The sequence below is a fragment of the Leiobunum rupestre genome, chromosome 3 (assembly GCF_980474605.1).
Source record: "Leiobunum rupestre chromosome 3, qqLeiRupe1.1.hap1, whole genome shotgun sequence".
Taxonomy (NCBI): domain Eukaryota; kingdom Metazoa; phylum Arthropoda; class Arachnida; order Opiliones; family Sclerosomatidae; genus Leiobunum; species Leiobunum rupestre.
Window position 1 is genome coordinate 2,397,737 of NC_143386.1, and position 15,499 is coordinate 2,413,235.

The following is a 15,499-nucleotide window of genomic DNA, read 5'->3' on the forward strand; positions in this document are numbered from 1 at the left end:
TTTACTGTTTAGGCTCGTCCTTTCGCAATTCATTTTTCCGGTCTCACTCACTCCCAATCCCAAATGATGTGTCTGCTAACAAGTAAACATGTTATTTTTACACGTTTGGATAGGTTTTGCGACAATTTAAATGTCTAGTGGGTTTCAACTGACGAAACGCGGGGGATATAATCGGATTATCAGTGGTACCATAGAGGTAGACGAAGAACAGGTTTACACGTTAAGCGCGCGCCTAAGTGAGATGAATAGAAAGGGGTAGTCACTAGCCACATACCCGTAACCCGCCAGAATCCTTTTTTCGGGATTTGATCATTTGGAGTGAAACTAGGCTTTTAAAAACGTTTGGTCGTAAGTGTAAAAAATTTCGACGTTTTACAATATTGTCATACTTCGCTCTAACACCACGTAACTCATTACTTAGCACTAAAAGCAATGTTTCTCATTAATTAGAGCTAAGACCACGTAACTAATTAGTTAGCGCTAAAACTACGTAACCAATTAGTTCGCGTTAAAACCACGTAACTCACAATTTCGATTAGCAAGCCCCACTCAAGTCTGTCAGGTATGCCGGTTTTAGCTACGGCTTAAGAGACGTCCTAGTATATAGTATATACTAGGACGTCTCTTAAGCCGAAGCTAATACTATATACGTGCTGTGTAATGTAAACAAAATCATTTTAGATAACACTTTTTACTACGGTAAAACATTTATTGAAGGAGCTCATAAATCATGATGATGGCTTGAATGAAACTACGAGAATTTAATTGGAAAACATGTGACTGTATTCGCGAATCACTAGTAAAGCCGCCACGTGTTCTACGGTTATACTAGATCGGCGGTATCTAGTTATGTTTCCAGCAATTGAGAACATTCTCTCAACGTCCGCGGAACTTGCCGGTATTGAGAGATACCTTTTGGCTAATTTAGCCAAAACTGGATATGATACATTAATCATTTTCCAATATTCCAGAATTGTTAAGTTACTCCTAAGAACTGTTTCTTGTAAATACATTTGAAGTTCTTGATCTTGTAAATCATGAAATGTATCAAGAATGTCTGGAAACTCTAACTCATTTTTTTTGGCTTGCGGTTCCTCATACTTTTTCTGTTCTTCGTAAGTTTTCCGAATAATCGAAACTGCCTCCATTTCATTTGGGCACTTAAAATTTGGATATTCCGTAAACCATTCGGGGTTCGCGTATGGTCCTAAGTAAAAATTAAACTAATTAAATGCAATTTTGGGAGTTTCTCCAGTAAGCAGTGTTTATTTCAGGCGTCTATCGGGGGGGGGGGTGAAGCCCCAAAGTACGTTTTCCCCCCACCAGAGTTTCGAGAAAATTTAATCAAAATTTAACGCCAAATAGAAAAATGCCGGACACCCCCACCCCCGAATTACCGGGAGCTCCCACCCCGGATAAAGTTTCTGAAAGAAACACTGACGCTCTCAAACATATTATAAACATATATTACCTTTAAATATACCAAGCTTTTGTCTGCGATCGAGGATGGAAGCTATTACATAATCGGGGTCTGTCATTTCTTTTGTAAAGCGGGATGCCATCGTCTCAAGAAGTTCCTTCTTTAAGGTTTTAAAGTAGGGATTTCTCGCGCTTCTCAAATTTATAAATACCCGAAGCAGGTTGCCAATGACCAAAGCCGCGACTGGCCCTCCAGATTGAAATTTATCAGTTGCGACTTTAAAGGGGTGCAATAACTGTAAAATCTCCTTTAGTTGATGCACATCATCTTCAATAGGTAGAATTATTGAGTCTGTGCATTGTTTTTCTTTCCTCGCAGCTTCAATTGTTTTTTGAAGCGCTTCTATCATTCCTGGCTAAAACGGGGGAAAACCATTAAAAAAAAATATTTTTTCGTGGAATTAACTCCGAATAATAAATGATAATATAATAAGAATTTTGCTGTATGAAATTCATTGGGAGTTAATTTAATCTTTTCCCTTAACAAACTATAATATATGGCGTTATATTATCCGAAAAAAATAGTTTTTCCGATTGAGGTAATTAGAGTATATTAATATCATAAGTCTATAACATTCTTCATTAAGTATGTCTCTTTGGGAAATATTTTACAGAGAGCTAGTAACGTAGTGACGTCATCACAGGGAAGAAAATCAACCCTAGCGAGACGCTGTTAAAGGCTACGCGAGACATGAGAGCAAGCGGACGCAAAACGCCGCTGAATACCGCTATAGAGTATCTAGCTCTCATTAAACGTTTTGTATGTAAAGAATAAGAAGTGTAAAATATTGTAATCTTATGTTAATATGATGCTAAGTTTCTCCAAGCTTCTAAGTATCTAAATGTTCTTGAATTTTCAATATATTTACCTCGACTAAACGTTCAATGGCCATGAACATAGAGTTCCATCTAACGCCGCCGGCCTGTTTTATATCCCGCCCTCTAGGAGAATGAGAAATAAAAAAATGCGTCCATTTCGCAGAGCGACGAAGAAATGTTATCCACGACATCAGTTTGTTAGATATTTTTTTAGTTTTTTTACAACTTTTCATGGCACCATTGACGACTAATTGCAAAGAATGACAAACGCAACATTTTCTGGTCAAGGGTGGTAGTATTTTAAAATCTTCTTGGTCCGACGGTTGATCTAAGAAGGACCAGGGGAAAATAATAAATATTTGATAATTTGAATCTGCAATGAAGAATTATATATATTTACAAAAATCAAGTTCATTTTTCAATACATCTGTATTGTTCTCTTTGTCGTTGTAGTTCGTTGTCCAAGGAGTTTCAAAAACATCATTCATATTAAAGGCCTTTGTTATGTTTGCGGCGTTATCGCCGCAAACTGAGAAAATCTGTAATTTAAATTGGGTTGTATTAATATGAACACCAAAAAAATCAAGCTTGTGACAAAAAAAGGTAAATTTCAAAATTACCATGCTGGGTGTAATTCCAGTGTCAGCCATAATATCGTGTACTTTTGCGAGAATGGCGTCTGCCGAATGTCGTCCTGGAAAATGCGAGAACCCAAGCAACAAGTTTTTGAGTTCCCAAAGTTCGTTTATAAATTGGCATCGAACTCCTATAACAGATTGTCGCATTCGAGAACTCCAAATATCGATGGTCATATGCAGTTGTTTCTTTTTAACTTGACCTAACAATATCTGTTACGTTTAAAAAAAATAATTAAAACTAGGTACGATCCAAAACAAAGATAATTAATAAATACTTTTATTTTGGGTTTAAGCTCCGCATTTAACTGGTCCAGAGAACGGACGAGCGTACGACGAGAAGGTAATGTGTACTGCGGCGCTATTCTGTTAACGACATTACGTAAGCCAATTCCTTCTACAGCTGAAAACGGTTGACCGTCGTTAGCTACCCACAAAACGAGATCTCTCCGAAAATCCTGTTGTTTTTTTGACTTCCACGCGTGCTTTTTAACGGGAAGTGTTACGTTCTCATTAACCTCTAACATTCTCAAGCAAATATAACGAAAGGGGAAGAACGTCTAAGCAGAAATCAGTTGAGTTCGATTTCAGTGAGTCAGTTCCAGAATTTTTCGAGGCTCGTGATCGTCTCTAGTCTTACAATAAAAGGATCACGGGCGAAGTGATTCCTTGGAAAAAGGTGATACCCAGAATGTTTTTTGCTGAATACAAATTTAGGGGGGTAAGGTGGGGGAGGGGGGATGGAGAGGGGTGGATTAGGCATTTTGGGATAAACGCTAAACGTAGCCTTGACATAATTATTATTTCTAAATATAAATGAATACATTCTTTCTGATACTAGTAATTATAAATTTATTTTATACTAGCTGCCTCAAGTATAGTATTAATTTTCGAATTAGTCTATAATGATAAATTATACTACGAAAGTACGAAGAGCGCTCCATTTTCGTTGCGACGAAAATGGAGCCATGAAAGCGGTGGGGGAACCAGGGGACCCCTGAAGAGATAATCCTCTTCTTAGCTCGCCGGACCTAACAAAGGGCAACTCTAAACTCTTCCTTCGTCAAAGTGTTCTCGTTGCAAAGATGCCTAAACAGGCGCCTTCGCGTCTGGACTACACCTGGGAGATTATGCTTAAAAAGAATGGGCTAGTTGGAATTTGGTCATTTGGAAAGCAGTCGGCTGCCCGGAGTAAAATAATTCGTATACTATCGGGTAATTCCATTTGCGGAGATCATTTTGCGTCCTAAACCCTGTCGAACTTGCGGTTTTTTTTTCAACTTAGTTTTAGGTGGAGATTCTCCAAGCATACCTTTACGTGTATTGTTCATACGAGTGCGCCTCAATTCAGGAAATTACAATCCAGATAAACGTATAGGTAAGATAACTAATGGATGTTTTTAATTATTTTACTAAACTTTGGTTTTTCTAAATATACTGTATAGTATGTCTGCAAATAGTGGATCTCCAGCAACAGGGAGTTATTCAAGTAGCCCGCCTATGACTCCCAATAGTATGTCATCGTTGGATTCGACTCCCACTTCAACCCGACAATCATCTCCAAACGACTCTGATTCAAACTCCGTAACGCGACCCGTAGTGGTTGTGGAAGAGTTTTGAAAAAAATTTGAAAGCGGCAATTATGGGTCTAATAACATTCAAGATTGTTTTATATATATTGGACATATGCCTGATCACAATGGTAAGGCGTCCAAATCCGTGTACGCTAAATGCATATATTGTGAAAATGTTATCTGTGGGTGCGACAGTGGTTCCAACAACTTAGAGCGCCACATTAAGGTGAGACGTGTTTACATTTTTAATTTTCTATGTGACAAAAATAACTCGTCAATTTTGTATTTAAGACTTTACATAATAATGTCCTTCTGAGGCCAAAGGAAAAAAAGACCGTCTGATGTCGTAGATTTTCTACATTCTTTACCGCCGAGGAAGGTCGCGAAGTTGCCAGCGAATTCACCGCAGGTGAAAGACCATCACCTTTCGATTGTTAAATTCATTGCAAAGGATGGACATGATTTCTCCATCGTCGAAGGAGAAGGATTTAAGGAAATGATGGAAAAAGCAGCGCCTCAATTCACAGTTCCATTGAAAAGGGAACTAATCCTAGCGATGGAAGATGCCATTGTTTCAATTAAGGAGAAAATTAAGGTCAGATCCAAATGTGTTTATTAATATATAACGTTACTTCAAGGTCAATTTGAAATACTTAATAGGAAGTTGTTAAAACTATAAACGTACAAGTACATTTGATATCGGAAATTTGGGATAGAAATATCATTTGTGTACGATGTCAGTTTATTGAGTCATGGAGGCTCAAAAATGTACTACTTGGCTTCGCACACTATACGGAAGGTTTTTCCGGTGATAAGTTTCGAATCTTCATCGCTAAAATCTTAAGTGAAATTGGAATTCAATCATTTAATGTAAGTAAATAAAATAATACATTTTTGGCTGAACAGTGGTGTAGCGAGGGCAGGGCCGAAGCTAGAGAAAATGGCGCCAGGGGCGAGCTGTAATTTTGGCGCCCTCTAATATAATAATATGGACAAAATTTGGCGCCCCTATACCCTATCGCGCGCCCAGCCCTAGCTACGGTCCTGAGCGAGGGTTTGTGGCGTCCTGAAAAAATCTCGTAAAGCCCTTTTTGCTTTAAAAATATCTAAAATGCAACTTTGTTTATTGACAAAAAAGTTGTCAAACAGTTTTTGACTCCCCCTAATGAGTGGCGCCAGGGCAGATGGCGGATACCCCCTGCCCCGCCCTATTGCTACGCCACTGTAGCTGAAGCTAATGAACCAAAGTTATCGGACTAAAATTGTATTTTAAAGCGATTTTTTCCTTAAAGGGATACAAATGGTAAAATAACCTACTTTCAGTCTATTCCACTTCCAAAATTAAGTATAATTCCGAATTTCTTTTGCCGGAATTATATAAATTCAATTTTGTTGATTTCATTAGTGTTATCATAAGTAACATAGTATGCAGTTGCGTAGCCAGGGGGGGGCACAGGGGGCACATGCCCCCCCGAAACGTATGGTCGTACGTACAAATATTTTTATTTTTTTACTTTTTTTTCATTGGCGCCCCCCCCCCCCCGAAACAAAATCCTGGCTACGCTATTGATAGTATCATAGGTATAACCCTATACGAGTTGGCGTAATAAAAATTTAACTATTTATAATTTACATTACCGAGTGGGCGAAAAGTTAGCTTATTCATCTGAAAGAAATGTTACCCAAACTCAATTTTCTACAATTGACAATTTTAGGTATCGTGTGTCAACATTAATTGTGCCAATGTTATTCTTAAAAACATGGATATGCGTGACATTGGTACTGAAACAGAATCAGATGGTGATGTGAGCGACGACGACGATCTTCCTGAACATTCACAAAATGACGAAAGGGAAGAAGTACATAAAAGCGTTTCGCTTTACGCATCATGGGTTAGAAAGAGGTGTATAGTCAACGAATTACAATTTGTTTTCAACACCTCAATAAAATCAAGCAGTCGAAGCCGCAGGCTTGTCCGAAAATTAAAAAATTTGGGGCAATTCCTGAAAACGTCGCCCAGATGGAAGACTGAAGTGGATTCTATCAATCGAACTGCCTGGAAAGAGCCAACTGGCAGCGCAGACTACGTTTTCAAGACTTTAATGATGGTTGTAGAATGTCTTAATTCGGTATTTACATTTAATTTTAATTACTTAATGGAATAATGAAATGGAAAAATAAGCTACTTTCTATCGATTTGTAGATGCCAAAAAGTACAAAATAGTTCTTTTTATAAAATAACCTTGGCCATCTTGTTGAAATGTTGCCTCCCCGCTTCGGCTGTGGATCGGTTTTCTGTCCCACTAAAGAGTTTTTGCACTCATTCTTAGGCATGGGCTGAACTATTCCAGGGCAACATTTCAACAAGTTGGGCAAGTGTAAAGACATTTTATAAAATGAACTATTCTTAATAACTAAACCCAAATTATCCCTTTAAGTTCAGTTCAATTTACTAGAGATCATTTGACTCGTAATTTTCCGTTATCATAGACTGAGACTTGTAATGCAGTAAAAGAAGTATTGCGAACCGCAAAAGAGGAAAAAGAATGCGGTGAAGATCTTTTTACTATTACACCAATTGAGTCCGCGAAAATTAAAGAGTTATTGGAACTCCTAAATCCATTTCAAACTGCAATTGAAATCCTTCAAGGAGGAGGTCCTGTGGCCTACAGTGTACCCGCCAGATTGTTGTCAATTTTTGTGAGAATTAAATCTACCAAGACAACGCACCTATGTGATTTGAAGGCGGCCTTGATAAAATATACGACAACAAATCTTTTTGATGAATTAACGGATGACGATTATATTGTAGCGGCTGTTTTAGACCCCAAACAAAAGATGGCGCTATTTAAAGGTGATAAATTTTAATTGAAAGTCATTTTTCATTATAATAATAAATTTTATAATTTTATAAAGGGCCATATGTCAATCCCGAGTGGGAAAATGAGTTTCCCCACTTCAAATGCAAAGGGGAAAGTGAAGTTAAGGAAATTATTCAACGTGAAATGGACATTTTGAAGCCACAAGAAACAGTTCCCCTGGACAATATACCATCAACATCGACAAATTCGGATTTTGAGGAGTTTCCCGACTTAATTATGTCTACCCCCGTTCAGGAAAATTCAGTAGCTCCGTACCGGGAATTAGAAGACTATTTGGCGGAGCCTCCCCTTAAACAGGGAAAAATTACAATATTAGAATATTGGAAAATTTCAGAAAAGCGCTTTCCGACTTTAGCGAAACTGGCTCAGAGATTTCTAGCGATCCCCGTTTGTATGAATAGACTAAACGTTTTTATGAGCAGAAAGAGAAAGACGCTATTGAGACAAGAATTGTCTCAATGCAGTGAAGCAGTTGGGGTGTCTACTCTCATGTTTCGGGAGTATACCACAGAAATCAGAAATTGAAATTTTTCATCCATTAACAGTATGTAAAATGTATATAATGGCATTGATATTATAAATAAAAAATAAACTAATAAAAGTTACCCACTTTCTCTGAACACAAAATATACATTGCTACTTCCAACTTAAAAAAGCGGGAGTTATATGATTGCTTCGCGGAAAGCTATTTCGCAAAAATTAGGCTAATAAGCGTAGAATCAAAAATATATTTTATAAATATTTTCATTTTTTCTTTCTTTCAGTCTGTTCTTAATTATAAACCCTTAACAAACTAAAAACTTAATTAGAATGTCAGTAATACAATGGAATTCCTAAAAAACCAAGCACCTTCGGACGGGCTTATCAGCTAGTTTCTAATATTTTCTTTGCCAAATACTCGAATGTTCCACTCTTCAGATCTTTCTATCACTTCAAAGAATATAATTTCTTTGCAAAGTTAAATTAAAATTCACAGAACATAAATATATATAAAAATTATTAGCCTAAAAACTTCCTTTTCGACTTTCTATACAGGGTCTTTTTTTTTGCTCGGAAAAGTGTGTTTTTTCAAAAACTATTTATAGTACCGATTTCAAATTTGGAAGGTCAATTCTCTATACCGGGGGACATCAGTTTGAGAAATTTGAGCGTTTTCGGTAATGTTTTTCACCAATTTTGAAAAATTATTTTTCGACCACTAGGTGCGAGATAAAAAATTTCTATTATAAAGTTGTAGGCCGTCATCGAAAACCATTAAAAATTGTTCACTCGACGAAAAACAACTTATTTATCAGTGAAAATTCGAGCTTGAAAAATTTACAAGTTGGTGAAGCCAAATTACGATTGTTTGAAACGATAATTGAAAAGGGAACAAGTCTAATACAAACGTAGTAGAGTTTTCACACTTGAAAAAATGTACATGTTTGGTTTTTAAATGCAGATATTTTATTCACATAAATTTTTACAAAACATTTTCAATAATATCACCATTGGCTGCAACACAGGTTTGTGCGCGGACAATTAAGTTCTCAAACGCTTTCTCTACCATTTCTGGTGTGACGTCTCGGCAAGCACTGATTATTCGTCTAATGAGTTCCTCCCTAGTTTCAATGGGCGTGGCGTATACCTTTGCTTTAACGAATCTCCAGATAAAATAATCCAGCGGTGTTAGGTCAGGTGACCTTGCTGGCCAATGCACTGGACCATTTCTCCCTATCCACCTTTCAGGAAACTCGTTGAGGTGCTCAGTTACTTGCCGGGAAAAATGCGGAGGGGCGCCATCTTGCTGAAACCACAACTGACGTCTTTCAGCCAATGGAAGGTCGTCGATTGCGTCACTCAGTTCGTTCTGTAGAAAATGTAAATACCTTTGGCCGTTGAGGTTCGTCGGCAGGAAAAAGGGACCAATCAAACGGTTTCCAACAAGTCCAACCCAAACATTGACCCGTTCAAATTGAACCTGGTGATGATATTCAAAACCCCAATGTGGGTTGATGTCAGACCAAAGATGGCTGTTTTGATGATTAAAGGGCCCATCTCTAGAAAATGACGCTTCGTCGGAGAACAAAACATGGCGCAAAAATTGTCTATCTTCTTGGACAGCATTTAGTAACCAGTTGCTAAATTCATAACGTCTTTGATGGTCTCCGTCAATTAGCCCTTGGTGGAGCGTAGCTCTGTATGGGTGATAGCGATTCTTACGAAGAATTTTCCACACACGATTTGCAGAACAACCCAAATCAGCAGCGGCGTTAGCGCAACTGTGACGAGGATATGCCACAAAGTACGCGAGTACATTGTTCTCGAAGTCTAAATCCGGTTGACCCAATCCGCGAAACCTAGGTTGCAAGTTACCAAATTGATTGAAATCGTGAATTGCTCGTCTTACTGTATTTACAGATGGTGCTCCATTTGGATGTCTTTCTGCGAAGATTTCAGTCACTCTTCTAAGGTTTTGCGCTGCTTCTCCATAGTAAATGGCAACTATCTCGGTACGCTCAGCTACTGAATAACGAGGCATTGTTCGAAATATTATCAAACACTGATAATAATCTCCCAAAGTTTTCCTTTAAATACCCAATGCATGTTTAGGATTGACCTATAGCCTCGTGTTTTTTAAATCCGGTCGTTTTTTTAACCAAAGTTTCAACTGGATTAGGTAATTCGGTTTCAATTATCGTTTCAAACAATCGTAATTTGGCTTCACCAACTTGTAAATTTTTCAAGCTCGAATTTTCACTGATAAATAAATTGTTTTTCGTCGAGTGAACAATTTTTAAGGGTTTTCGATGACGGCCTACAACTTTATAATAGAATTTTTTTATCTCGCACCTAGTGGTCGAAAAATAATTTTTCAAAATCGGTGAAAAACATTACCGAAAACGCTCAAATTTCTCAAACTGATGTCCCCCGGTATAGAGAATTGACCTTTCAAATTTGAAATCGGTACTATAAATAGTTTTTGAAAAAAAACACTTTTCCGAGCAAAAAAAAAGACCCTGTATATGGGCGTCAGTGCATATTCCGAAAATATCGGAAATTTAACAATGGGAAAACCCATCCCAATTCCGAGTTCCCCCTTTCTTATTGGTAATGCGCTTGGAGACGTGAAGTCTGGCTATCACCTCATGGGCTTTTCTTAAGCACTTTCCACACCTCACCGCCGGGTCTTATCCCGTTTTCAAGTTTTCAACGCCAATTTTTTATACAAGGTTGTAATTCAACCTTGTATAAAAAATTGGTCATAAAACATGACTATACGAGAGAGAAAATCCAGTCTCGATAACTACCCCCCCCCCCGTCCCATTATGCAAAGAAGGAAGAGAGGTGCGGTTGTGCACTACTCTGGCTAAGCCCAATTTGGTGTGAAGTTTGAAATTAATTAAAAAATTAGATTCACCGATTCAAATTGTTTCTCATAATGTTTCCCACCTATTTTTCATCCACAAATCGATAGAAAGTAGCTTATTTCTATTGTTTCATTGTCCCTTTAAAGTTAATTAAAGGGTTTTTTAATTTAAAAAGATATTAGTTTAAGACGATTTAAAGTCTACCGAATTTTTTGGGGAAAAATCTCGTCCATCCCAATTTACGTACGAAACTTCACCATTGTGACAAAACTTAAAGCTACGAATTTCCACAAAATAAATTTCGTAGAGATTTACCAAACGAACGAACTTCGAAAATCGGTTCATCGATTTGAATTATGAAATGGAGGGGAGGGGGCAAACGTTTCGTGGTTGAATCTGCCGTAGACGAAACACCCGCGCTTAAGCTCGATTCGAAGAACTAGTTTCGTGACGAACTTTTTACCGTGTTGATCGCGCGGCGAAGGGGTAAACGGCGTTCAGGGGGGAACTCCTTCAGATAGTGAATGCTTATAATGGGGGCGCGGAAGCGAATGTTTCACTGGCGTCGAACCCCCAGCCGAGTCTCTGACGAACCACCTTTCTAAGAGGAGGGGGTTGTACTATTCCAGCGCTTGCGAATGTTTCTTACTGAAGTCTCCACGGGACTTCGTCGGCGAAGTGGCTCACGAGGCGAAAGGGTAAACGGCGTTCAGGGGGGGAATCCTACAGAGAGTGGCAGATAGAGAAATACATAACGTACTTTCCCAACAATTCAGGAAGTGAAGCGAACGACTGGGAAAAAAAATTCACGGCTGTGAGCGATATTGCCGTTTTGCCCAGGTCTGTGAAATACGCGAAAAAGTAGATTAGTCCATAATTAAAAGGATAATATAGCTAAATCCTAAACAAATTTGAAGAAATAAAAAAACTTACCAATAGGTCTTCGAGCAAACAAAAAACGCCAAACTTGGATCAAATAGATCTTCGAGTAATAAACTAAATTAAAATAGGTGGTTTCTTCTAACTTAACTTACTATAATCACCTGATTTGCAGCCACCGCCGCCAGTTTTCGAGTCAATCGTTTTAAATATGATTGTAAATAGTAAGTTAATGAACAGTCAATATCAAACTGTTGTTGGCCCAAATAAAAAAGTTGAGGTCGCGGCTAATTTTTGTGCTTTCTTCGATTTTAGACATTAATTTCGATGCTGGCCATTTGCGAAATTTTAAATTTGAGTTAGATTTTCTGCCAATTTGCGGGAGCCCACAACCCACGAACATACTATTGTAATATTTGGCTATGATAGGCTTTTTTTTCTAATATTATTTTTAATACTGCCAATATTCTAAGAAAACGTGTTTGTTACTAAATCAATGAACATAATGTTTACAACGAAAAATCACTTAATGAATGACAAGGTGATTAGGATCGTTGTCAATGCACTAGGTTGTTGAGAGAGTTCTGTTTTTGGAAAAAGTTTATTTAAGCTAATTAAATTGTTCTTATCAATTTAATATACAGGATTATTGAAATACTATTTCAAATGCACATGCTGACTCATAGATCATTTTCATTTTTTAACTAGTTAAGTTAATCTTCAGTTGTTGAGGATGGATGTCGTCTATATGTCAAAGGTCAAAGTAATTAAGTTGTTGTACACGCTTTTAGTGAGATTTACTCTAAGGTGGTTTTGGTGGTTTTGGTGCTTTCATTTACTTGATATAAAATATTTAGAAAATTATAGAAATGGTTGTTTATTAATTTAATTTTAATATTTAAAATGTCTTAATCACATTGGGGATTTTGTATACAATTGACGCTGACATGGTTTTGTGTCTAAAATAATTTGAATACAAAAGAAATTACCTTGTTTTGGCAATTTAACATAAAATTCCTCGATTGCACTTTTTAATCTTCATAATATAAATATTGAACTAAATTTCTACGTCACAGCTATTGGTCATTTTGCTTTTTAACTATTCTAACACTTTAAATTAAACAAGAAATTTTTCTTATGTTATCTAAAGTGTTGTCAACTAAATAAAGGTTACATTCCTATATTGGCTTACACATCATTTCCCGTCTTATAAAACATTTTGCCCTACAATTTTATACTTTTTAGAAGAATTCCAAATGAACTCTTGTTATTTAAAATATTTTAGTTGCTAAAAAATAAATTAATTTAACAATACACTAATTATTATTCGTTTCAGAAAAATCAACATGAAAGAAAATATTCGATATTGTATCACTGAGGTGCGAATTTTTCTTTCTAGAATTCACAGTAATGTATTTATTTGTTATGATGTGAAGATTTTTCCTGACACAATTAACCACAATTAATTTTGATATCGATTGCGATAGCTTAATTAATAGAAAATATTGGGAAGCGCACCCTACCATTCTCCAATATACGTTTTAACACGGTAAACCTGATTTATATGAATTTTAAGTCGCTAGGTGACTTGAGACTAAAAAGGGTCCTCGAGTATTAGCCTGGCTGGTTGTCTTTTAAAATGTCGTTCTTAAAATCATTATAACTAACGCTAAAAAATCAATTAGCATATTCTTAAGACCATTAATATATATTAGTATCTTTATTTAATACCTCGTCAAATTATCCCGTCTTTGCAAAAATCTTATCTTCAATTTAAAAACATGTGGGTAATAGATCAATTCAATTTATTATACAATATACCAAATATTTGCGGGAACCAATTTAAAGTATGGTGTAAGTGATAGAAAATCTCGCAACAGCAATAGTTTTTCAAAAACAATTATAATTTACGTAGAAGCATCTTGCTTTGGGCAATAGTGCCTTGGGTATTAGCTTAGCTGATGATGATGATGATGATGAATAGTTTTAACATAATTAAATTTAACATTGCTTTTTGTCATAATTTTGCCTTACACTTTTATTTGAAGTTGATTTTTTTATTTCAAGCTACCCCCATGGATACATCTACCTTTCTCGGGTAACAAATATTTGGAAATAGATGGCGCTAGCAAAAAATTTTTTAACACTTTATTGAAGAAAATGAATCAAACGTAAGTTAATATCATGTTTTAGTTTTTATATTTATAATTGACTTACCACCTTTATTGAAATTCGATTACCAAACAACGTTGGTTTAAGAGTGAATATCTTCTAAGTTCAATATTTTTAATTACACATAGAGAGATAGAGAGATAGATATAGAGAGAGATAGAGAGTTAGATAGAGAGAAAGAGAGAAAGAGAGAAAGACAGATAAATAGAGAGTTAGATAGAGAGATAGATAGAGATAGATTGATAGAGATAGATAGAGATAGATATAGATAGAGTTAGTTTAATATTGGCTAGCCCATCTTGTTGAAGTGTATTTTTTTAATGTTAGCTGTTTACCGTAATAGAAATGCAGCCAAGAAAGGTACTGAGTGACCATCCTTCTTCAGAAAATAAAATCTTGGAACTAAATTTTATCATTGGTTAGGGTCAAAAACGACTTATGCTTTCTTGGTTGAAAAATTTATATTTGATCCATTTTAACGTTGTTTTTTTATTGGCGTGCTATGCAAGTGGCGCTTTACACGATTAAGTTGGAGTCTCAACTAGTCCACTTAAAATTTATGAATTCATCGAAAAGCAAACCCTGAATACTGTAAATTTCAAATACTTTTATATATAGAACACTTGAAACAGATGTTTTACAAACAGAGGACTTTTTCGAGTTTGGAACAATGACAGGACTCAATAATGGCACAGGCCTGATGGGGTTTCTAGCCAGAAATGTAAGTTTGCCTAAACTTCCTAAGTCTAGTTTCGTTGAATGGTCTGTCTTAAAAGACAGCAAATTGGAACCTTCCTAAGTAAAATATATTTAATTTCTTTTTTAAACCGTTAGAAATATCAAAAAATAATAGTTAATGCTAAAAAATCACATTATATTTAAAAATTAATTAAAATGACAGTTAATTTCTGACCCGTAGCAGCCTAGCTTAAAATAATTGGTATTTTTAAATTTTCTTGAAAAAAAACCAAGAAATATTTAAAAAATATCGTTTTATAAAAATGGGGTAAAACTGATATTTCCCAAGTTCTTCAAAAATCGCAGATTTATTGAAAGGGTGTTATATTAAGTTTATACAAAACTCTTATTTTAAACCAAATAAATAATATTCAACTAATAAAATGGACGTCTTATTCTACAACGAGAAAAGAAAATTCATGCTGAGAAGTCCTTAAACACCTAAATGTTTGTAACATTAAAAGGTTTACAGTCGGTGATTTTTTAAGATGACAATTATCTTAATGAAAAGTAGATAAAATGTAGCATTACACCTTACACCCGAAATTGTGGAATTGCCAAAGTGTTAACCAAAAAAGACTGTTTTCTTATTAAAAGGTGTTTTTCAGGAATGTGATGTGGCTTTAAATCCAACTCAGATAACACCTGAAATGCTTGAATATGTTGATGTATCAATACCCGTTTGGACGTTTTATAATAAAATAATATCATTTCAAGCAATTGGAAAGGACCATAATTATTTCGCAATCGTTAATATATTTTCAAAAAACGTGAGATTTTACTTTGTAAAACCGATTTCCATCAAATTAACCAATTAAGTTATATTCCATAGATTTGGCTGTTAACCATAGTAGCCTTAATTCTGGTGGCAACAATGGTGTTTTTCAAATATCTAACGTTGTCAAAAAAATGTAGCTGGTACTATTTTCTCAGCATTCAACTCAGTGTGTTGGGATTGGTTTTGTTCAAGG

General features: G+C 35.9%; 1 protein-coding gene across 1 annotated transcript; it reads right to left on the reverse strand.

Annotated features, from left to right (window-relative positions):
* Window positions 1-761: 761 nt before the first annotated feature.
* LOC149949092 (uncharacterized) lies at window positions 762-3,460 on the reverse strand. Its single transcript, XM_090169341.1, has 6 exons — window positions 3,212-3,460; window positions 2,919-3,146; window positions 2,699-2,837; window positions 2,349-2,626; window positions 1,484-1,835; window positions 762-1,207 (listed from the first exon to the last, which is right to left on the reverse strand). Exons 1-6 carry the CDS (start codon window positions 3,458-3,460, stop codon window positions 762-764), a joined length of 1,692 nt encoding a protein of 563 aa, XP_090025467.1.
* Window positions 3,461-15,499: the final 12,039 nt, after the last annotated feature.